Source organism: Atractosteus spatula, chromosome 7 (genome assembly GCF_055471065.1).
Source record: "Atractosteus spatula isolate fAtrSpa1 chromosome 7, fAtrSpa1.hap1, whole genome shotgun sequence".
Classification (NCBI taxonomy): Eukaryota; Metazoa; Chordata; class Actinopteri; order Semionotiformes; family Lepisosteidae; genus Atractosteus; species Atractosteus spatula.
Window position 1 is genome coordinate 36068265 of NC_142712.1, and position 25211 is coordinate 36093475.

General features: G+C 37.0%; 1 protein-coding gene across 1 annotated transcript in view; it reads left to right on the forward strand.

The window, feature by feature from the left end:
• The first annotated feature begins 775 nt into the window (after positions 1-775).
• ppfia4 (PTPRF interacting protein alpha 4) overlaps positions 776-25211 on the forward strand; it is a 122538-nt gene continuing 98102 nt past the window's right edge. Inside the window, exon 1 of the mRNA XM_088920599.1 lies at positions 776-1894. Coding sequence (XP_088776725.1) covers positions 1646-1894 — 249 coding nt within the window. The 5' untranslated portion in view covers positions 776-1645. The remainder of the gene's footprint in view (positions 1895-25211) is intronic.

The window sequence follows — 25211 nt, forward strand, 5'->3', positions numbered from 1 at the left end:
GCGAGATCTCCTCGGTGCATTACATCATCGCGATAGGGCTCTTAAAGGTACAGCAATGTCATTATTATAGCAGAACAGTAACTATATATATTTTAAATATTTGTGTTATTTTAGTCAGCTAATACTTATACATAAAATACTAACAAAATCAAAAGAGAAAATGCATTTTACATTTCAACACTGACGATAGTGATAATTATATGCAGTTAAATTATCTTAATTTCATAAGAATATTTTATTTACTTCATCTTAACAGGTAGGCGTGGTAACTAAGCCAGATATTTAGGAAAACAACACATGGATTGGGAGTTTCACGTTAATTTAGCATTAGGTTCTGTTAATCTTAGAACTCGTACTGCTTGCATTTGTGATTGTTTTACTAAAGAAGCTGAAACTGTATGATTAGGGAGACAGTGGAAAATTATACAATGCATGAAAGCAGAACAACAAAAAACTCAATAAAGAAAATGTGGACTAAACCTATTTGTCAGTATTGTTTTATTTGATTTGGTTGTTAAGCGCTGCGCCCTGCAGTCTGATCTGTGTCATTGTATCGACGGGGAACAATATCCAGAATGCAACCACCTAAATCCTCTCCTTTTGATCTGGAGCTTTATTTTCCATATTCTAATTTAGTTTTGTAAGAGAATTTATGTTTCAGAGCAGGGAATTCCACGTGAATCCGCCAGGGTGCGCTGCGAAAGTTATAAATCTTTGGCTTTCGCTTACATTGTGCCGGGTTGTATTTTTGTGGTGCTGATGAGGGGAGTTTCACCGTACACTTTGATGATTGTAGACGCCTTCTCAGATTTTTCGTAAATCACTTGGTGGATATAAAAACCTCGGCGGGCGACGAGGAGCCGTGCGCCGTTTCCGTAAATGCCATCAACACCACAGCAGCGCCACGGCTAAATTATGCGTAAATTGTTTAGCAGATAGCACAGTTGCTCTGTTTTCGTAAGCGGCGGTGACAGCCGCCGCTGCAGCTCTGAGCTCGCTGCTTGCGAGAGAGGTAGCGGGGGGAGTAGTTTGTTGGCTTGAGAGGGGGGATGGCGGAGGAGTCGGCAGAGGATGCGGCAGAAAATAAAATGTATTTGTCCGTTTCGGTAACAGAAAGAATAACTGCAGCCGGCGGGTGTCGGTAGAAGAAGGCTACGGGGTTCTCCAAGACACAGCGAATGACTGTCAATCGTACTGGCACTCCAGCTGGAACTATTTCATCGCTGTTCGTGGGGTTAGCAGTCTTTCTTGCTCCTTGTCTGAATCAATTCAATATCAAGTGAATTGGGATACACGCACAGCTGGGTGGAGTGAGTCGGAGAGAAAAAAACGCCGGCTGGAGTTCAAGTAACCTAAATGATGATATATTTTCATTTTTTAAAAAATGTGCATTACTAATAGCAATAATAAAATTCTACCTTTGTGATAAATGCATAATCATCTACTACTAAGCTTTAGTTGAAAATAACGTGCCAATCCAGCTGAAGTAAAAGTTTTTAAGTTTTTTTTCCATATCATTTGGACGAAACTACATTGATGCGAGTTGTGCTTCAAATCCTATTCTCTATGACCTTGTGCCGGAGTATTAGGATAGTTTAAATTGAACAGCAGTTCGTCTGACTAACGTGAAGACAATACAGGCAAGATGATGTGTGAAGTGATGCCCACAATCACTGAAGGGGACTCGATGAGCTCGCAGAGGGGTTCTCAGAATGGCTCGGATTCGGAGTCCAATTTCGAGCAGCTGATGGTTAATATGCTGGACGAGAGAGACAAGCTTCTGGAATCTTTACGGGAGACCCAGGAAACACTGATCCAGACACAGGCGAAGCTGCAGGAGGCGGTGCACGAGAGAGACCTCCTTCAGAGGCAGATCAATTCAGCACTGCCACAGGTAAGGCGTTCTCGCCAGCCGAAAGCGGTACATCCAGGCGCACTGTGCTGGTTTCGACAGTCTGGAAAACGCTCAGAAAGAGAGATGTATGCTTTGTTTTAGACATGCTTAGTTTCGCATGGGACAAAATCCCAAATACAGTGGGTACTCGCATGTCCCCGTATACGCCCTATCAGTTTATAATGTTTTGAAAGTCGTTGCAAAAGAGTGCGCGCATTTTGTCTTTCAAACACGCACTGAAATGTGTACCGCACAAAACGACATGTAAGCACAAAAACACCAGTGAAAAGCAGTTGGTGCTGTAGCATGACTGTGCGTGGATACCTGGGGCTTTTGGTAACTAAGGTAACGCGCAGCCAGGAAAGGGCGCTGGTGTGTGTGTGTTGCAATCCTGCCTTGGCTGTGAAACCTATGTCTGCTTTCCACATTGGTAGGATACACTGTACCCATACTTGTCCATTGATTTAAACCGATGTACGTTCTTTTTTTTGTATTTCTTTAATGCTGACCAGTTTGTCTCACCACCTTTCACAAAAAAATAAATATTCGTAACCTAAATGCAATAAGAACTGCATTTATATTACTTTCTAGAATGCTGTTTCAATACTACCGTACGTTATGCTGCACCCTAAGAATAGTACCATGGTTAATTCATGACGTTTTGGGGTAGATTTTGTCCCTCATTTATTTCACGGTGTCCCATTCTTTTCCATGAGTTTATCTGGTTTTACTGTGATTTGCTACAGCTTTCTGTGCCGTTACAGTTGAAGGATTGTTAGCATACTCCTTCACAGCTGGAGTGTTCTCAGTTTACTTCCTGCTTGGGGTGCCTGATTGTGAAGTTAAGGAGTTTGCATGTTCTCCCCATGTTTGCATAGGTGTTTGCCCAGGTACGCCAGTTTTCTCCCAAAGACGTGTAATTTAATTTTGATTGGCTACTTTAAATCACCCAAATAGTTGAAGGTGAATTACCATATGACGGGGTTTGCTCCCAGTGTAGTCAGTATTGAACTACAGAGAAATAGAACTAAATGCATTCAGTGTACCAAATGGCCTCCTTTCATTTCTCCTTTCAACTGTTGTGATACCATTTTAAGCAGTTAAAACAATTGCAACATCTATTTGTTTACGTCAGTGTGTGATGTTAATTTTGTTGTGTCTTGCTTCATTATTTTAAAAACAGGCCATTGTGTTTAACAGTACATTAAATATGGTTGGAATTTCAAAGGTTTGCTTAGGGAATGTATGTAAATTAAAAAAAAAACACAAAACATGGTTATTGAGGACTCATTTCTTATTTTTTGACTGTCCTGCTTCTGTACTTTGAAAGTGTCCCCAAGAAACGCAAAAGTGGATTTTGTATTTTTTTTACTCTAGCATTAACCTGTTTTTGAAAAACTTCACTGGGAGAGTGAAGAACCTTCTCCAGTTTCACCTTTGGTACTGATTCACTCCAAAAGCAACAAACTGATGAGTTGAAGCCCTCAAGGGTCTAATGCGGCATCTCAGATTTTCAGATTGTTAGTTTTCATATGACACCAACTATGGATTTCTTTGTTCCAGTGTGGTGTGGGAAAGTTTAGAAAATAGTGAAATAAGATTCATTATGAAGTATTAGTGCAAAAACCATTAAAAGTGTAATATGTTTTGTGTACTCTATTTGTGAGTATTAAGTGTGGATGCTGTTAAGCATATGTTTTGGGCTACAGATTTTAAGCTCATTTTTAATGTTTGTGCTGAAAGCTTCAGGCAAAGATTAGGCAAGTTAGATACTGCATGTATCTGATATAACCTGATACGTGAGTGGGCCAAAACCCATTCGTTAGTGGGGCTAGAGATGTTTTCTCACCTGAGTAAGACAGGTGGCGGGGAGTCTGTCGCTTCCAGTTTTAGAAGTGTCATCTCTTTTAGAAAGAGTATGTTGTACCAGAGAAGACTTAGCTATGGAATGTGCTTTCCAAGGATATCTGTGACTCAGACATTCCCAGTGTCTCTGTATCATAGCTCACAGCTTAATATTTGCTCCTATAGGCTGCCCTTTTCAACTGTTTGAAATTCATTGTACGTTCATGTATTTTGATAACACTCTTAATTTTACAGACCTTTTGGATATTTAGAGAGCTACTGTGTAAACTGTAATTATAATACTGCAAATAATTCACTTTGGGTAAGGTCCTTATGGCTCAGAAATAGGGAAAAATACTTAAAAACAAGATGATAAAACATCAGTAAACAGCCAAAGACCCTTTTTAAAAGTTGCATTAGAGAATTTCCTATTAGGCAGGTCCTTGCAGGGAAGAAACTGACTCATGTTACCTTCCTGGACCAGTGAAATATGGCCGGGCTCTCTCAGCAGACCGCTTGCCATTCACACACACACACATGTCATGCTGGCTCGTTGGACACAGAGCCTCCCTCTCTCTGAACTCGCTGGCCAAAAGCTTGATTAAAACTGATGTCACCAAGCTCGCGGAGTGTACAGCATGCTAATGACTGGAGTCCAGCAGACTTGAGCTTCCCTGGTAAGTCTGCCAACGGCAATATAAAAAGAAAAAAAACCCATCTGTAATAATGGAAAAGGCTGTAATTAATAAAATCGAAATATTCTTTTTTTTGCCTAGGAGATTACGGGCTTGTTTAGTAATAAGTGGCTGCTTAACTGAAATAAATGCCCAATGCGTAAAAACAGGTGTTTGAAGTGGACTGAAAAATCCACAGAAGGTACATAAGAATTCTTGCGCTTGTCTGCACATTGAAGTGTTTCAGCGGCTCGTCATAAATATGATTTCGTTCTGATTAAAGTGAGTATATTGTAAAGAATATTTTAGTGAGCTGAACTTCACTCAGCATGTAAAAATTCTATTTCATATTGTAGTAATTGGCAAAGCACTTAGAGAGCTATGAATACCTATGGGACATCTAAGAGTATCTGTTGGCCCAAGCCTTGTGTTACCAAATTCCTGAAAATGCCTCTCAAAATCCTATGAGAAAATTAAAATTGCAGTGATGTTCCCAGTTGCTTGCACATTACATGAAAATTATTTTATCACTGAGCAGCCGCAGTACTCGGAATTCCAGATATCGGCTTGTATTAGCATGTTTTCTTGCATTAAAGGCTGAAATGCATGTTACCACCCTGTCCGTTTTTTTTATAAAGATAGAGTTTTAAAAGAAATGGGTTATTTAACCTAGCTAGAAAGAGATTTAAAATGTGCCTATGAAAAGTTTCAGTCTAGTTAAATCTGCCACAGAAGCAATGTGAACTGTGGAGGTCAAGGCTGAATGATTTACTTGTTCAGGCTGTAGTGAGTCAACAATCAAGGTTCCTAACTCCACATCCAATGCCATGTTGATCTGTGTGGTTTGTGAATTGGTCTTAGGAGGTACCTGGCAGAAAGATCAAGAGAGAGCTTGAGCTGGAAAAGAGAGATCAGCTGCCTCTGCTCATTGATGGAGGTGCCTTGTTGCCATCAAGAAAAAAAATATTTCACATGTATCTTACATGAAAATTATGACGTTTTTATGAAATCGTACATTATGCCATAGTTAAAAGATAATTGACTATCTTGTTATTTTGAGACAGTACATTACTGCATACTCTATCTGTGTGATAATCATGTGCTAGCACAATTGTCATACAATACAGTACCTACACTACCATTAGATGTCCTTCAATTTTAAACAGTGGAATTGATTGCATGTACTTCTTTGTTTTAATCGACTGCACATACGTCTTTCTTGTTTAAGGAGAGGTTTGAGTGTCCTCATGCTTATAATGGTTCACATGTGCTTAAGATTGTGTCATTTAATTATGACCTAACCCCAGTTGAAAGAAAGACCGTGCACATTCTACCACATTGGACATTGTCACAAACACTTGCCCCGGAATTCCAGCTGAGGTATCGGTAGCTTCTAGGTGCTGTCACTGCACAATGCAATATGTTGTTTACAGACTCAAATGATCATTTGTATCTGTACTGTTATGTTTAATGTACCATATTGTTATAACAAGATACTTTACTATTTTACAATAACAAGATACTTTACCATCTTGTAAAAAAATAATGACATAATGTACTTTTTTTGTAATAACAAGATAATTTTCTTGTAATAGCGAGAGGCACAGGAATTGTTTTTTTTATCCTTGACGGCAGAAATATGCTTCATACTTATCAAACTGAACAAAGAAAAAAAAAAATTATGGACAATGCCAGAAGGCTCCTGTTTTTTTTGTAAAGGTTTTGAATAATGATTTGTTTTTTCTGACTAAACAAAAAATCTTTTTTTTCTTTTGCATTTTTTAGTGCAAACCTGATCAATAAATGGTGGAGTGTGTGGAGCTCTTTTTGCACATTAACTTAAGCAAAACATCTGCTGGAAGTTGCAAGCAAAGGAGGCAGTGAAACTTGATAATTGCTATAAAACTTTCATATTATTTTCAAAAGTCTTTTTTTGTACATAAGCAAAGTTAATCTTCCTGATTATTTCTTTAGCAATGCTTGTGGCAGAGAATTTAATATGATTAGTTATCTTCAGACAGCTAGCATGAGTTTCACATCACAGACAAGTAGTTACAGTACATTCTGTCCACAGTGAGAGAAAAACATTGAACATTATTACTTATTAAAAAAAATGATTACACTGGTTAAACTACACAATTAACCATAACCTTAACCATACACAGTTAACCATAACAATGAACATAAGTCACGGTTTGTGGACTACTACAGGGAAAATTATTGTGGACATGCAAAAAGCCAAACAATGGTTGTGTCTGTAAAATTCAGATTATCTAAAGGAGTTTTGCGCCCACACCCTGTCACAGCAGTGCACAGCTGACTCTTGACTCGAGGGAGGGTGCCAGCTACTGGGTAATTATCTCTGATGTCTCAGACACCTGATTTTCCTCAGAGGTCACATCTAGCAGAGAACGAGCCCAACCTTGTGCTTAGATCCAGAGCTCCAAAAATCCTAAGGTTTGTGTTATTGTGTAAGTTAGTTAAATATGCAGCCGTGAATCTGGAAGACAAGTGAAAAAGGAAACGTGGTCAACAAAATATAAACACACTGAAACTGATATTCACATACAAACACAATGTTATATAGAATTATGAGTATAAATAAAAAAAGGATTGTGCAAAATTGAATAGTTAATGTTGTGGTTGCCACACTGTAATAGGCTTTATTCATCCATCCAATTTCTAACCCCTTCTTTCAATTCAGCGTTGCGGGGGAGCCAGAGCCTATCCCAGCAAGCAATGGGAGCAGGGTACACACTGGATAGGACATCAGTCCATCGCAGGGTACACAAAGACACAAACACAGAAGTGCCTACACTAATACAGGACCAGCTTTCCCAGAAGTCACTTAACCTACCAGTATGTTTTTGAACCATGGGAGGAAACCGGAGCACACGAACATAGTGAGAGAGAAGCAACACACAGACCCCACGCAGAGACCACCCCACTCAGGTCTAGAATTGAACCCAGCACTGAGAGGCAGCAATGCTAACCACTGTGCCACCATGATGCCCCAACTTCATTTGAATTCTAAACAATATTTATTGGAAAATGTGGTAGTTGCAGCAGTGGTAAAATCAAGGTAGTTACAGTATTATATTTCTAATACAAAATCTTATTTATACAGTCAGTGGCTTTACAGTCTAGCCAAGCGTAAGTGACTGGGCTTGCATGTGCTTATTAAAGCAAGCAGTGAAATCCCAGGAGTCTTTGATCAAACTGGGAGTTACTGAACCCTGCTATGGGGTTAACAAGAATTTTTCATCTGGAAACATTTGACAGACTGTTGCCTTTTTTGAAGCTGATTTTCTGAGGTAGATTGGAGGTAAATTAACATCTTCTCCCATCACGGAGTTAACAAAAATTATTTTATTTGTAAATTGGAGCTCCCAGTGCAGCCTTTATTGCAATTTGTCACGATGCACAGGAACAAACTGCTTCTTATACATCCAATCTGCAAATCAGTCCCAGAGCTCAAAAGCGAAAGGAAATAAGACAAAAAGCAAAGGGCTTTAAATAATTCATAGGCAATTTCCCTGTTCATGAAATTCAAAGCTCCATTGCTTCAAAATATCTGCGTATTTTGGAGGAAAAAGGCTTCATGAATGAAATCCCCTGCCTCCCCCAATGTCCTCTCTTGGATAAAGGAAATCTGTTTTTGAAATCAACACCGAATTGTGTTTGTTGTTCCAGTACATTATACCTGACATAATTTGCTAAGGTTCTGGTGATAATGCAAAACAAACATCTATTTTCATGAAGGTGCAGTGCTGCGTTTGATTTCCATTGCGGTGACCCAGAACTGTCATCTCCCATGAATGTGTTTAACCCATTCAGAGGGAGCTAGCTTCCTGGAAAGATTTCAAAATGGCAAGATACACTCAATGATAAATGTGTCCGTTGTCTTTTAACAGATGTCTCGATTGACAGAAACATCTAGTACCCTGAGGAGCTAGTGCACATTTTCTGGAGAAACTAGGTTGGTAGATCAATCACAATCTTCCAGAAAATGAAAGCAAAGGTGATCCTGTGCACATTTTTCTCTGATGGATGGTACTTGTTTTTATTAAAGTTTTGACACCCCATGTACCAATCCACAACATAAGATATATATAAGTGTTTTAAGTTATGTAATATATTACAATAATTAATTGTTTCATCCTTTAGTGACTTTTTAAAGTAAGTTTTTAAAGGATTATAGTTAACCATTATAGTCATCTCTTGTAGATTACACCTCCAGGCACTGACTTTAAGTAATGTTGAATTGATTTAACATTTTCTGAAATACCAGATTTTCAGTACTGCTTTAAAGGAGGGGAGTGTTAAATATTCAAGCTCTACTTTTTTGAAGTAATTGAGATAAATTTAATGCATAAAAACAAAATCATAACTCAGCTAAGCACAAAGGTCCAGGTGATCCTGAAAACAACTGTCACATGGCTTTGCCATATTGCATGCTTGGGAAGATGAATGGATTTGAGATTTCATACTTATTCTATATATTTATATGCTTTAAATAATTTGGTAATGAAAAATTCCTCCATTGTCCAGTCTGCATGGCTCTTGAAATGAACTGCCAGGATTATGCCTGTCAATGTCTTGGAGGCTATGTTTAAAGCATGTGCAGTTTCTGAGCAGAGCTCTGGCTAATTTCCAATTTTAGAAATTTATTTTAGATTCGATACCAAGATTTCAATTTTAGATGTACCTGTAGCAAAAATATTGCTGGAAATCAAAGTGGAAGCCTTAATGGCAAAATCCATTTAACATCCACCACAACGACCCGATTCAAGTCCGATTGAGGCCATATGGATTTGGAAGTGGAAAAATATAAGAGGAGCCTGCTTAGCCCAACTTCCATGTGTAGTGTTTTTCAGGACATTTGGCATAAAACAGTGTACACAAAGACACAGTGTTTGGAAAAGCACAATTTCCAATGTAGATAGATCACTTTATTAGCCAGAAGCTTGTGGTCAGAGCTCAGGGTCAGCCATTTATACAGCACCCCTGGAGCAGCTGGTGTTAAGGGCCTTGCTCAGGGGCCCAAAGGAGTAGGATTCCTCTGCCAGCCACAGGATTTGAACTGGCAACCTTCCAGCCACAGGCACAGATCCTTAGCCACAGTGCCACCACTCCGCCCAATGTACAAATGTGAATGTACAAAATGCTAAACAAAACATTTCTGCGTCGCTCACCTAGTATAATAGCTTCCTCGTTACTGGTCATACATTATATTTAACATAGGATGCTAAGAATGCACACTGTAAGCAATTTTAATGGAATAATCCAAATTTTTGCAAAGCAGTAACATACATTTTTAAAACCATTTTCTTATACCATCTTGTATGCTGGTTCAGATATCTCAGGTGAATTCCAATCAATGCCCTGCTTAAGTTCTCCGGCAATGCCTGTGAGCTGCAGACATGTCTCCAATTTCCCCATCCTGAGCTCATTTTCTGTCATTTTGTCTATGTGTTCCGTGATATGTGTCAAGAGACTTTTCTGATTGACAGTACTTGACAGAACTGCAATGAAACCTCAGGTTTTCAGCAATAGCCAACGGAGGAGCCTGCTTGTGTTTTTGAGGTAGGTCCCTGGCAGTGATCAACCACAAATTAACATGATGTGTCAATATCTATGATTATATGTTTGTGTTTTCTTTAGAAACTGCATTCTTAAAAACAAAATTACAAGACAGTATAGGAAATTGGAACAGAAGAGCAAATAGCTGAATGTTCCCCAAATCTTACGTATCAGAAGGTTGTGGAAATGCCTTTAAACTGTTTTCAACAGAGCTTCATAGATTTATGATTCAGCCATAGTACTAGAGAATTTTTTGTTTGTTGTTGTTCAGGCATTAATCACTGTGAAAAACGAAGTAGGTGTATTTTTTAGATTTTTTTGCAACATTAGGTTAGTGCTTAGTGTCATGTTTCCTTTCTTGGCACATATATATTGTGCCAAAATCTGAATAAACAAACAAGGGAAGGAATTAATTTCGATTTATGAAAGCCAGGGATTCTTTTCCCTGTAATTATTTAAGTATACTGACAAACAACAAAAATGATAATACTGTAAAAAAAAAAACATTCTGTGACCCAATGGAGATTTATTTGATTCAGTTTATCAGTGCAATAAGAAGAAACAGCCGTAGACCACTGAAATCATTCAGGTATCACTGATGTCCATAATTGGTGTGACCATCCTTGTCCCCTGACACATGCCTGACGTTCACAAGTCATTGACCAGCACAGGAAGTGCTTGTAAGAGAGCTATCCAATAATATAATGTCCAATAAGACAACAGCTCTACTCTACAACTAAGATGTTTGTAGAGGATGCTACTGTTGGACTTCTCCCAATTACCCCAATAAGGGTTCCAGTGGGTTCCACCAGCTTATCGTATGGGCCAATTACTTAAATGCCCGCCCATGCATTTTCAAATCCATTTATCCAATACACTGTCACAGGGGGAGCAGGAGCCTAGGAAGCAATGGGTGGAAGGCAGGATACACCCTGGATGGAACGCCAGTCCATCTCAAAGAAAATGAACAGATGGATATATAAGTTTTATTGATGATGAATAGGGTTACTCTGAGGATTGAAAAGAAAATGATTCTTCAGAAGTATACATTTGCATATTTATAGGCTGAAGCACTGCCCTGTACTTTTTATTTGTGACGGTTTTTGGACATAAAACAGTTTTTAGTCAAAAATAATTCTGCCGATTTCTGAAGACTCGATAAGGTAGTTGAGAAGCATTGAGCAAACTAATAATCTTCATCTTCTTTATCTTCTTGATGTGGAAAAGTATTGTATAAACATTCCCCATCAGGTGTTGCTAAGATTTACATTTAATAAATTTCAGCATTATCTATTATTTAAAAATATTACACTATTACATTTTAGGTGGCATAAATATAATTTTTTTAATATTCAGATCAAATCTCAGCATCTTCCCACCTTCTGTGACTAAGCTTATTTTCATTTGCTACCCAGTGTTACTCTGTCATAAACAGCATAAACGTCATATTGAATACCTGTCATAAGGCCTTATTAGCACCACAAGCCACAGACCGATAGGTGTCTTTGGGTTGTTCTGTCAATATCTGACTCATTTTGAGACCTGATGATAAGTTCACCTTCTGTCTTGATATGGTGGCACAAGGGGTACCAGGATGGGAATGACCACTCAAACTCCTTGTCATTCTCATTTCATTCTTGACAGTCTAAGAAATGAGAAATGGCTGCTGGGTGGACATTAAGACAACTGCTGTATTCTAGCACTCACCATCTCAAATGCCCGGTTCCTCTTCTCAGACATCAGTCATGGTATCTTGCAGATGAAAAGTAGAACTTGCATTGTTTTCAAAAGGTTTGGCAGCACACTACCCTGAATGACATTCCACAAAATTCTTGTATTGTTGTGTTTATGGCAAACCTGGCACTAATTTATAAGGAATGCTGAGAACTTATTTTTCTGCACTATATTCACAAAGCATTTTATTGAAATTCAGAATGGGGACAATAGTATCATAAGTATGCACTGCATGATTTCCTTTCAGAGGCCATAGTAAGAGGCCACTGATTTTCAGCACTTTTTGTAATCATTTCTCTTAATACTTCAAGAATATCTTTTACAATAGTAAATTCTTGGCTACATACTGTATAAGAAGCAAAAACACCTGCTACATTAGCATACAGTAGTTGCTATAAACAATTAGTATGCCTTGAGCAGTAATGTTTTAAATAGCTTTCAGTAAATTGGGAGGACTGATTTAAAAGCCGGTGCTGTTTAGAGGACAAGATTACTCATGTCTTAAGTTTCACAGGGTTGAGCTGATGGTCTGAGCCCTTATATTTTCTGCTGATCTGAATTTCCTTCTGCCTGCAACACTGATAGTCCTGGAAAATTCAATATTCGGCCTTCCTGATATCTTCCTGGCTTGACAATCAGCCAAGTGGATAAGTGATCCTGATCAATTTAGCAACCTTGTATCTTCTTTTGAATCACAGCAGTCCTTCTGCAGCTGAACAGTTTTTTTAAGAAGTACGTTTAAAAGCGTTCTTTTCAAAGTAGCTGGACAATTGCCCATAGAGCAGAACAGTAAGTTAATTCTGGCTCTTATAACACAATCTGTGTTAGAACATGTAGTTTTCTATTAAATCAATGGACATGTACAATAAGGTTACTACAAAAGCATTGTTATTCATTAAAAAAGCCAAAAACAAATAGATGAGGAGAAAATAGTTCTTTTTTCAATTATTACCTTATACATGCTACAATAGAATGAGGTAAAGAAACCAAGTTTTCAAAAAAAAATTCGCCCACAATTCGAGTTATATTTTATTTAACTTTAACAAAAGAGTATGTTCTTGTGAGGAAAAAATGCAATAAAAGACATCTTTGAAGTGCCACTATCCCTTTGTTCCTTAAATAAATGTGTTTGTTTCAGAAAATCCCCCTGGTATTTTCTGATTTTATTTAAAAAGTGTTTGTATGCAACATCAATAATGCGTAAGATCTTAATTAATATGTAAGTAAGTGAAGAGGAAGATGATAAATTAGAGCATTTATCAGATAACCCTCTCCAGGGCCACCGAGAATGTGAAATTATTATCTGACAGTAGCCAATGGCAGTTTGTGTGGACATTTTAAAAGGTCGTATACTGTAATGTACTCTATGAGGTCCTTTAGAAAACTTTAGCCATCTTGTCTCCACAAGCTGTTCAGCTTTAGAAAAAGACTGCAATAGGTAAGGGTTTAAAAAAATCAATAACCAAAATCGATTGCTCTGTAGTCAACTTCTTTTGTTTTACAATTTTAAATTGTGCTCTGCAATTGTTTGTCATTTCAGTTAAGTCAAAGATTCAAGTGGTACAGTACTTGGCAGGCAATGAGAAAGTATCTGAACTGGGTGCTTGTACACTTATTAGCCATAATGACGTCAGGTCAAGAATGCAAAAAAATGTATTGGTACATTGTATGTTGTACAAAATCAGCTGAATATAAAGAACGACAGGCGTTGCTTGCAGAAATAACGTTTTGCTACGCTGTACTTTGGTGAGTTAAAGTTATTATTCTCACTGTATCAGGGATCAGTGGATTTTAAGATACGATCACATTAAAATGGAATTCTGGAAAGCTATATTAGGCCCATTATTATTATTAATAATAATAATAATTGCTTACACTTATATAGTGCTTTTCTGGACACTCCACTCAAAGCCCTTTACAGGTAATGGGGACTCCCCTCCACCACCACCAATGTGCAGCCCCACCTGGATGATGCGATGGCAGCCGTAGTGCACCAGACCTCTCACCACACATCAGCTGTCAGTGGGGAGGAGAGCAGAGTAATGAAGCCAATTCATAGATGGGGATTATTAGGAGGCCATGATTGGTAAGGGCCAATGGGAAATTTGGCCAGGACGCCAGGGTTACACCCCTACTCTTTTCAAGAAGCACCCTGGGATTTTTAATGACCACAGAGAGTCAGGACCTCGGTTTTACGTCTCATCCAAAGGACGGCCCCTGTTTACAGTATAGTGTCCCTGTCACTATACTGAGGCATTAGGACCCACATGGACCGCAGGGTCCCCTGCTGGCCCCACTAACACCTCTTCCAGCAGCAACCTTAGTTTTTCCCAGGAGATCTCCCATCCAGGTACTGACCAGGCTCACGCCTGCTTAGCTTCAGTGGGCTGCCAGTTGTGAGTTGCAGGGTGATATAGCTGCTGGCAACTAATATGTTGTTATTATTATTATTAGGCAGATTATTTTTTCCAGTGCAGCTTACAATTTTGCCCATTTATACAGCTTGGAATTTTACAGAAGTAATCTAAGTCCTTCGTGGGATTACAATCTTCGGTTTATGAGTCCTAAGCCCTAAACTCTTCTCTACACTGCTGCCTGTAGGCAAGGGTTTATACGCAATGTTTAGGGTTTATTCTATAGCAGGTTTGCCATTTTGTTTGCAGAATGTTTATACTTAAGAATTAATACTGTATCTAATACCATAGAATTATTGAATCTTAATGCTGATTCTTGCAGTGGCACAAGTAACTGTGGGGTCTGATGTTATTGGCCACACTGGAATTATTTTTATAAAAAATAAAACTCAGGCTAATTCTAAGGTGCAAGAATGGTTGCTTGTTAAGTAGTGAGGGCATATTGCTTTTTCTGAGACAGGTCTTCTTTGGGAATGTGGAACTTGTGAAGAAATAGGCCACAGAAACACCTTGAGTAGCAGTGTGGCATGGACAAATCCTGTAATGTGGCAAAACAATTGAAACGAGCCATTTGGAATTGGTAGTGACTAGGTGGCTTTTCGCCTTGTAAGAACGTGTTATATCCAGGGTTTTCTCTCCATTATTATATGAGGAACCTGTTTTGTTTGGCCATTATTTTTCATAGTTTATATCAAGAAAGGACAACCTCAGTCCTTAAGGGTTGGAGTTCTGGAGGTTTTTTAAAATAATTGTCAGTCAGCAACTGATTAAGACCTAGAAGTGTAGGTAATATAACATAGTATTTTCCAAATAGTTCATCCATGTAAATTAGTTCAGAGATGGAATGTAAAACTACAGGGCTCCGTGGTGGTAGCTGAATAGAGCAACCCATCCCTGCTTTGTGTCCATCTTCATCACCCTTGTGACACAGTTCCTCTGCGCTTTGCTATGATGAGTTTTTATTTTAAAAGGGCTTTGCGAAAATATCTCATGAGTGTCTTTTAAATAAAACACGCCTGGGGCTGCGGACTGGGGAGTGCGTGACACTGATTTCTTATCCCTGCTTTCTCCCGTCTCCTCTGTCAGCCTGATGTCTTATGGAGCTAAGCACGGCTGAAACCGGAGACCTGTCTGCCTGCTCTTGTCAGCTGCATCTGGGAGAACTTTCCTCTTCCTGGTCAGAGTCAGGCCTTCTCACTGCCCTGCCATCAAAAACCTTTTTTTTGGTAACTGATGCTTTTCATAGAATATGTTTTTAATACTTATATCACATGTAGTAAAAAAAAAGAGAAAAAATCAGTTTGTTCTGCAGCCCAAAGTCTGCTGTTTAGTGATTTTGCTGAGTCGGAAATATGGATAATTCAGAGAAGAGTGATATTTTCTGCAGCTCAGGAAATATAATGCGTTGTCCATTATGCTCCATTTTCATGAAATATTAAAATATATAGGCTAAGTGTCACAGCCACATAAGACACAGAGAAGTTATCTTTGAGGTATCTTTTGTTGTTCAGCAGACACATTCATAGCAGATTGAATCTGATTAACAAAGCAACTCATTTCATCTATATATTATTATATAATTATACATGTTTAAGCCATGTTTGTGTTGGTATTATTTACTTTTAATTGTGTTTGTCACAAGTGAGACTTTATTAACTTTCTCACACACTAAAGCAAATGGCCTAAAATGGAGAATGACAATCTATAATTGCAGAAAATCCATGTGCCCTTCGTACACCCTGAAGAAGTTCTCGCCTTTACACGTTTTCTCTGTGGGCAATTCAGCACTATTTTAAAAGCCTGCTTCTACTGCAGTGATAAATGAATTTGATCGATAGCTGCTGTACTTTGGGATGCTAGCTCCTCACAGGCATGGTTTGGTTTGTAATGTGCCTAATAACACATATTGATAAGAATCTCAGATAAATAATAGAAAAGAATATGTAAAATGAATTCAATGTTTCATCAAACTACAATTGCCTGGTTGGAGCATGAAATCCAGTTTATTAGGACTTAAAACCGGTAACAGAAAGGATGCTGATCCAAGCCAACTTGTAAGCCTACATGTAAGAGGGTCTCTACAGAGATATTGAAAAGGTCTTTTAAAAATGTCATTGTTCTCAAATAGCACCCTCTTAAACTCTTTAATCAAATATAATGCTTAAATGGTATATTTCACCAGCCATCGCTCACTACACTGCCTGAGCCCACTATTTTCACAGCTAGGAATCATTTTCTTTTTCATTTCCCAATACAGGAATGCAATGCACAAAGTGACAGTTTCCCCAACTGGAATGTTTTAAAAGAATTTCAAAGAATTGCTCTGTCTGTGAGTTTTTATTATACGCAGTACTGGGGAAAGTTATTTTTCCAAATGTGATACAGCTAGAAGTTACTCGTGCATATAACATTAAAATGAATGGAAATAATTTGTGAATGTTATATAATGTTGGGACAAATCATTTTAAAAAGTCACCATTTATTTCTAACTTTAATGGATTCATTTTAAAATGCCTCCTTCTCTGAGTGTATGAATACAGTATACAGTATATAGTATTTATATATTATTTGCAAACTGTATTGAATTGTCATATTCTACCACATGCTGTACCACCTTAATTGCTAAATTCCATCAAATCAGTAAGAAGATATCACAATACATTATTAACATTACTATTTAGGCACATTTAAGGCTAGTGCACGTCATAGTTATTGTCAGAACTGCTGGGACTGTAAGCAGATGTCTGTCACTGGAAATGTTTGATGTGAAAAGTGCATGCACCACTGAAGTTGTTTGCCTTGTCACAAACAGATGTCTTTCAGCTTTTAGAACTGTCATGGTTTAGCTCAGTTAAATGGAGTTGTTGTTTTTCCTCCTCCCCTAACAAACACACTGACAAAACACCGGATGCAAGGCTGAGTTCTAGCCTGGAACATGTACAGTATACACTTCTTGGTAATAATAAGAGGTGATATGTTTGAATGTAATAATAAAATATTATACATTTAAATGTAATAATAAGAAATGGCACATGATAATTTAATAATAACAATATTAAATATTACATATAATAGGTCCCTGGGGAAGGAGGTGTGGTCTGATAAGTTGTGTTTGTCTCCTTTTTCTGCTGTTGTCGCATGAATTAATATGGCACTTTCATTAAATTATACCTGTTTTTTTGCTTAAGCGGGCACGTTTCTTTCCTTAAAGTCTTCCTTGGAAATTATAGACAACTAATTTTAGTGTATACAGTATATTACCAATGTGTTTATTGTTTTTCATAAAGAAGGGAGAAGATAAGGATAACATATTAATCTTACACAAACAATATTGTGCATTCCAATCATATATGGCCTACAATCAGTTTGCTATTCATGATCAGGTTAGAAGTAGGGCAGAGGAGATGGAAGATAAAGAAAATTGATTTACTGGAGGTTTTACATTTTTTATTTGTATCATTAAAAAATAGTGAAGGAAGGTTGTTAAAATGGGAAAAAAGTTTACATTAATTGAAATATTTTAAAAGACGTTTTCTCCTAGTGTTATTTATTTTCATTTGGTGATATAGCTGACGGTAGTCTGGGATTTGTTCCTTGATTTAAAAAGAAAAAATGTCTTTTTTCAGAAATATTCCTTCACATTTTTCTATTTCTTTCACAATATTTCTGTGACTGTGTAAAAAGTCTAATTTTGAATTAAAATAAATTTGAAGCACGGCCAGTCACAAATCACTTTACTAACTTTAAGTGCTATTAAAATACATTAAGGTACTTCTTATGTATTTTTGTCAGTATCATTAAGTATTTTTGCTCTTATCAAATCTCTGCTGCTAAGGCATTCACTGTGTTTACTGTACATTGCTATTCTTGTGCCAGGAAGCAGATGGACACAAACGTTTCTGCTGACTCTTAGTCCCACAGGCACCTGGTCAGTGGGTGACTCAACTCAGACACTTCTGACAGCACAAAGCAACTGTTGGTGAATGACAGAAAGGTGGAATCAAATCAGTAGCCTCCACACGATCAGGTTCATTGTGCTGTTTAAGAACAGACTGCTTCATAGCCACATTATCATCATCATAATCATCCTTCTTCAATCAATTACTGGAACAAAGTGAACTTCATAATTTTAACTTGTCATCCTGAGGTCTTCTTGGTAGCTTACTCTTTTCTTCAGGGTCTAGTTTACAATTTCCTTTGTCTAATACTGAGCCATCCTTTTTGCTGTGTCCAGCCCATTGTCATTGTACTTTCTTCACTTTTCCAGTAACTTCATAAACACATGGTTACTGAAAGTCCAGTTTTGCCCACTATACATGAGCTCAGGGAGAATGCATTGGTCAGAAAACCTTGAGGTAAAGGCTTACATTTGTTTCCCTTTCAGGATTTGTAGTGCTTGTAGAACTGACAAACATTTATTTATAAATTAGTTGTATGTATTACTTGGGGTAACTATTTGAATTGTATTACTGATGGCCAGTACATTTATCCCATTCATATTGTATTTTTATTGGAAGCTACACAGCTTGTACAATTGTGCCTCTGAAAAAAGTGCAAATTTGAAACTGTCCAGTTAGAAACACCTGTCTGTAATTGTTTAAATATTCTTACAGTCAACTCTTCCTTTAGTGGAACACCCAAAACAGCTGTCTTCTGCTATTAAATTTAGAACATTTCTCCAGTCATGTCAGCTTTGATCTTTTTATTAATTCCTGGCATGTGCCTGGAAAGGTGTTAGAAAATCAGTTCATTGCTAATGCCTCTACTTGCATCACATTCACTGCTGTTATAAGTTCTGCCTCCATTAATACTTTCTTTTGTTTTCTGGAACCTTATCAATAATTAATAAAGTCCATTAGGCTGTCCATTGGAAAAAGTCTTCTGGGCGTAGAGTAATCTCATTTGGTTCACTGGTTTGACCCAGGTTCTCCGTGTGGTGAAAAGCCAGCACTGGCACCTGAAGACATCTACAGTATTAAATATATTTCAAATACCTTCTGTCAGGGTAACAAATGAGAGATTGGATCATAATCTTTTAAAGCCTCTCACGGGCTTGATATGGCTGAATTTTGGGTAAAAAGGACTGTAGACTCTAAAAGGCACTGCTTGGTAGGAAGACTGCTCTTGATGAGGAATATTGCAGTTAAGTAAAATGCTGGGGTCTCATAAAATATGTGAAATGACAAAAATAGTTATATTTTCAAAAGCTAATTTTGTAACTGAATCCAAATTATATGTAAATCTCCTGTCATAACATTAATATGATATCACTGAGCCTTTGCCTCATGTTTGGCATTTTCTCGTACGGTTGCTCTTGGTGATACGAAGCTTTAAAATACAGCTCTAAATATATGAATCTTTTCTTCACACCTCAGCTATTTCTGGCTAGATGTGTGACATCTACATTTTGCATTTGGTATCATGCCCACATATTTTTCAAGGTGGAAACTTCTATTCTGCTGCACTCTTAAGATAGGAAACATAGGAAGATTAGAAGCAACATTTCATTTTTTAATGCAATCCATATTTACTTTACTAATGCAATTAACCTTACATTGCTACAGCTTGGAGCATGTATCATATTATGTGAAACTAAAAATGTTCTAAAGATTGTATTTTTCCTACAGTATCTCGTGTTACTGTTCATTTTGTGTCAGAAAACACAAAAGCAACTTATAGATTAACCTTATTGACGATAGATGTATTTCCCTGGAAACAGAGGAAACAATGAAAAACGAGCTCTCTTGTTAGAGAAAAATTGGTATCATCCATTCTCTAGCATCTAAGATAAGCCAATACCTCACCAGTAAGGATAGAGTCTACCTTTAAGGTAGAAGTACAATATTTCTTAGATCTGAAAATATAAAGTATTTGTACAAATGTTCTCATTTCAAATAGACTGAAATACTGCTTTTGTTCAAGAATGCTTTTTAAAGTCTATTTTTTCACAGTAAGTGATTCTTTGTACTGAAGTCCTTGTTGATTTTACTGAAACCTTTTGTAGCTTCATAAATATCAGCTTTAACTCAGTAATAAAAATTTAACTTCAAAGAACTTTCCATGTGCAACTTTGTTTACCTACCAGATTTTGATTATTCTTAATTCTTAAAATTATTAATGTATTAATTTATTAATACAGTATGTGTTCAAGAATAGTTAACCAAATAATCTTAACTTAATGCCATATTTATCTTATGTTTTGTGTTAACCTTTTGTGTTAACTATCTTCCTTGTTATGCTCTGCTCAAGGTGCAATATTAGTTTGTGAAAACACTCCTTTTTATATGTTGGTCTAATTGGGCCTTTGAGACTTTCCGGTCCTCAGTTAACTTGCTCCTTTTCTTCTTAACAAAAAAACACCCTACACTGTATAGTAATTATTTGCTTTGAATCAAGAGAAATATATATTTTTTTTTTTCTCTTAATAAATGCAAAAATTCCATGTTGCTGCTGAAAACACAATAATGTAGCCTGGAGTACAAGTCAGTGGCTCTTAGTTGCATATAATATTATTTTATTTTCTTGATAAACACAAGCTAAGAGATTGTTCTGTATCACTTGAAGAACCATGCTTGGTGATGCCTAGAAATACAGACTTTTATATGTACAGTTAAAGGTTTTAAAGCTAATGAAATATTTCTGTAAGTGTTGCCTGGTGTGCGCTGTCATAACCTCAGCAGGCTTTGTGTGCCATCTGTCAAGTATAGTGTACAGCACATTTAGCACAGGAAGATGACAAATTCTCCCTCACAGAAATTTCCAAAGAAGCACAGGGTGTGATCCGTAGTATGAATCTGAGCATGTCAAGTTGAACAAAGGAACAACAGATTTTGTATTGGTTAACAAATATAGGTTTAATGCATTTCCTCACTATTATGTTACAGTATATCTTCCTCTTTGTCTAACATACTTTTTGGTGGTGCTATTAAATTTATAGGAAATATAATGAGGAATATTAGAATTGTAAAATGGGAGGGAGTTTAAACTTTTTATCACTTGAAAAAGATGCTGTAAATGATATGGCCAGTCGGTCAGAACGTAAAATTTTTAATTCACTATTGCCTCCGTAGACTGCATGTACAAGGCAATATAATGAAATATGAATAAAATATTAGCTGTAGGCCAATTCACTTTACAAAAGAGAATATATAAAAAAAGCATTTTGGGGTTTAGGATGTAGCTACTATTGTTTAAAAAGTAAAGTTATAAATATACTTTAAAATAAATTGATCTCTTTAAGTCATATCAATTTAGGTGTAATTAACCTTTTGAAAGATTTCAAATTTGCCAGCTGTATTTATTATTATTTATTATGCAGCCTTTGTTGATAGAACATTATTAATTTTTAATGCTGGTGGTGTATTCTTCTGCATCAATGCAAATACACAGCACTCCTCCAGATAAACATATAAATTACTATCATCAGGGTAAATTAACACAATGATACATTAACTTTAGAGGAGTAATTCTTTCAGTTAAGGTGTACACTTTGCCCCAATGCAGTGGCTAAGATGTAATTTCTTTTCATCAGTTAAATGTGGATGGAAAAAGTCCCTACCATGAAAAGACGAATCACATATCAAGGATGTGCTGCAGAATGAGGTGCAATTATCAGAAGCCCAAGGGGTCATCGGCCTAAAATAGCTTTAAATATTGAACAAAGTATTTTGTCATCTCCATTCCCACTTATACAGTGAAGTCTTCTGAGAGAAATAAAATAAAAGGCCCTCAAAGTAATAAGATTAAATCAATTTGAAGACTTTTAAATGCTTCCCATTAAAAAAAAAATTCAAGTCACAGAATGACACTATAGAAAAAAAGGCTGAAAGCACACTCAGTCAGCTCAGCTTTGAAATCCCAGCTCTGTTTAAAATTCATATCTCCTGACAGTAATGTGAAAGCTTCTTTCCCTTGTGTCAGGGCATTGTGTTTCCAATGGAAGCTTGTGAGGAACTGGCCATGGGCATGCCTTTGTCTGAAACCCTATGACAGTGGCCTTCATTGACAGGCCACTTGAACAAACTTTAAAAATTAATGTCTGTTTCTATTTTTTACTGTCCTGACCTGCTTGTATTCTGTGAATGTCTGCAGTATTTTATGTACTCGGATGATTTTTTATTGGTGTTCCAATACTGGCTGCACAAAAACCTTTTCACAACAAATTGAAAAGAAATGCCAAAGACTGTACAATTTTGCTTCACTTGAACAGTTCCTGCCTTGAAACTTTCTTGAGTTTCTAATTCCAGTTATTGATTGGCATACTGTGCAGGGTGGATCCTGCCTCATTTCCATTGTTTGCTGAGATAGGCTAAGGCTTCCCCACTGCCCTAAACTGGATAAAGTAGTTACATAATAGATGGATGTTTTACTAAGCAGGCACTTATTTGTGTGGTTATTATGCCCCAGTGGGGTTCACAATGTCTTCTTCTCCATGTTTTTTTTTGTTTACTGAAGTAATTTGTTTTCTACAACATCTTTGAGCTGGTTGCATAAGCCAGTCTTGGTAAATACATACAGTAAATGACTGGTAACAATATACAATTTAGTAAAAAGCACAAAACATAAACAAATATAATGGTGTTTTTTTCTAACTTGTCAAATATATGGCTCAAATTTGTATTGCATTTGTTGCTTTACTTTTTTTCCTCAAAAAAGAGTAGGTTATAATGCCTGCCTTGGTAGAAATAAGTGCTTCAGAGGTTCTGGTATTGTGCACATATACATTTCTTAAATGCCTGCTTTTGTTTTTGAGACACACAGATACTGTCCATACAGTACATATATACTTTTAAAAAAAAATTACTCCAAAGAGGAACAATGAAGAGAATTTACAGTAGGCACACAGAATTTATTAACGGATGAGGAGAGCAAATTTGAGTTTCTAAAATCCTTTTAGAGAGAGATTATTCTACACTCCAGTTTCTTTTTTTAGATGATAAAATGAAAATGGAACTGTTGGATCTTTGTGGAAACTAAGAATGCACAGGTCAGGGATGCAAATCTGAAGAAAGAATGCCTGGGGGTGAACAATTTAAATATTTTTTCTTCTATTTTTTAAAAGGTTAAAGAGCTTTGCTGACTTTAATTCTATAGGGACTTTGGAGTTGTTTTCCATATTTGTCCTGTAGGAAATTGGAAAGCCAGGGAAAGGCTTACTAGTAAAGCCTTGCAGTTCAGTTTATGGATTCAGGGGATATTTCCTGTGGTATAATCTCGGGATTGTGCACACACTGGGCAATAGTCTGTTTTGTGGTGCATGGTCTGGATTTTGGCCATCCAGCCCGGTCACAACCAGATACCATTCTCATATCCTGTGTGCGTGGAAATTATTCCCATTTGCTTAATGGTGACAAGAGTAAGTGCCATCCAATGTCTTCAGGATAAGTCAAAGCCAGGGTTTAAAGGGATACCTACTTAGAGCATCTCTCTGGTTTCTTGAGGTGGTAGTTCAGTTGTGTTCATGGAATTCTGTCAGTCTGAGAATTAACCAAAAAAAGTACATCTTCATGCCAAAGAAGTGGGCAAAATGAAAATAACAAGAATTCACAAGATTTCATGCTTCATGGTATTCCTCTTGAGTTTGTGGATTGTACCTGAAAACACTGCCCATATCTTCATGACAAGCAAGACTGCTTTAGGTTTTGAATGAAGAAGAGCATTCGATAAGACATTTTTTAATTTAATTTATGGTTGATGATATATCAGCCTAAACGCTTAAAAAGAATTCTGAACAACTAGAAACTCATGACGAGCTTCAAAAGTACAAAACAGATCTTCAAAATATACCTGCTGGTGTGTGGTGAGCATACTGATGCACTTTGGCTGCCGTCCAATCATCCAGGTCAATTGCTGTAAAGTGATGATGATAATGAATATGGTGATGGTGATTATTATTATTTCTATGAAGACAGTATGTATATAGATATGCTGACCGCAGATATCTAAAAAATCTGAATACTTTAATCTGGGATCAGTTGTGTACAGTATTTTAAAAAAGAATTAGGAATTAGAATTTCAGTTTTTAGTCCGGTATAGGTCTACGAGATAATCACATTCATGTTTTCATCATTTACCATTAAACAATGATCATCTAATGCCAGGAATAAAAATGCAGAGGAGGTTTAAAAAAACGTTAGCTCAAAAATGTTCCATATGTCATGCTTGCTTAATTGTTATGAATGAAATTAAAATAGAGTGGAATAGAATAAACAGATGCTATTTGTGTTATGTTTATTTTGAGCCAGAAAAAGGTTCTTATATATTTCAAAATTATTGTGCTATGATTTAATATAATCACACAATTAATTTTGCCTATAGCAACATTTTTTTACATTTTCTAAAAATTTTCATTTGTGCCTATAATACAGTTTTTGAAGAGATTTTGTTTTTCAAGGATTTCTAGGTTTAGATTTTCTCTAGGAGAGGCAACATGCAAGCCACTGTTTGGATGTGAATTGCTTCTTATGGGGTGGCACAGTTGGCACAGTGATAAGCATTGGTGCTGTGCAGTGCTGGGGCACTGAGTTCAAGTCTGTTACCTGTGTGGAGTTTGTATATTCTCCCCATGTTTACATGGGTTTCCTCTGAGTACTCTGGTTTTCTTCCACAGTCCAAACACATAATGGTAGGTTAATTAGCTTCTGGGAAAATTGGCCCTGGTCTGAGTGTGTGTGCCCTACAGTGGACTGGCCTGCTACCCATGATCATGATCTTGATGATGGATGGATGTTTCTTACAGTATGTGGTTTTAAAACATTACGGTACCTAAAGACATTCTGCTCCTCACAGACCATCACTGATAGACGGAAAGTACTCACGGGAGAGTATCCATTTTCTAAGGATTACATTTTTCAGTTTGGGGGAGCCACTTACTGTAGTTTTCTTTCAAGCTCTCAGAATTATCTTTGATCCTCAAAATATACTCCCAGAAGATTCAGGTCTTTCCAAACCAGAAGACAAAAGACTGTGCTTGCAGGCTAAGTGTTGTAATCTGAGTCTCATCTCATTACTCAGCTAATCAGTGTTTTCTTTTTCTAAAGAACGAGGCAGAGGAAACTACAAAATCAT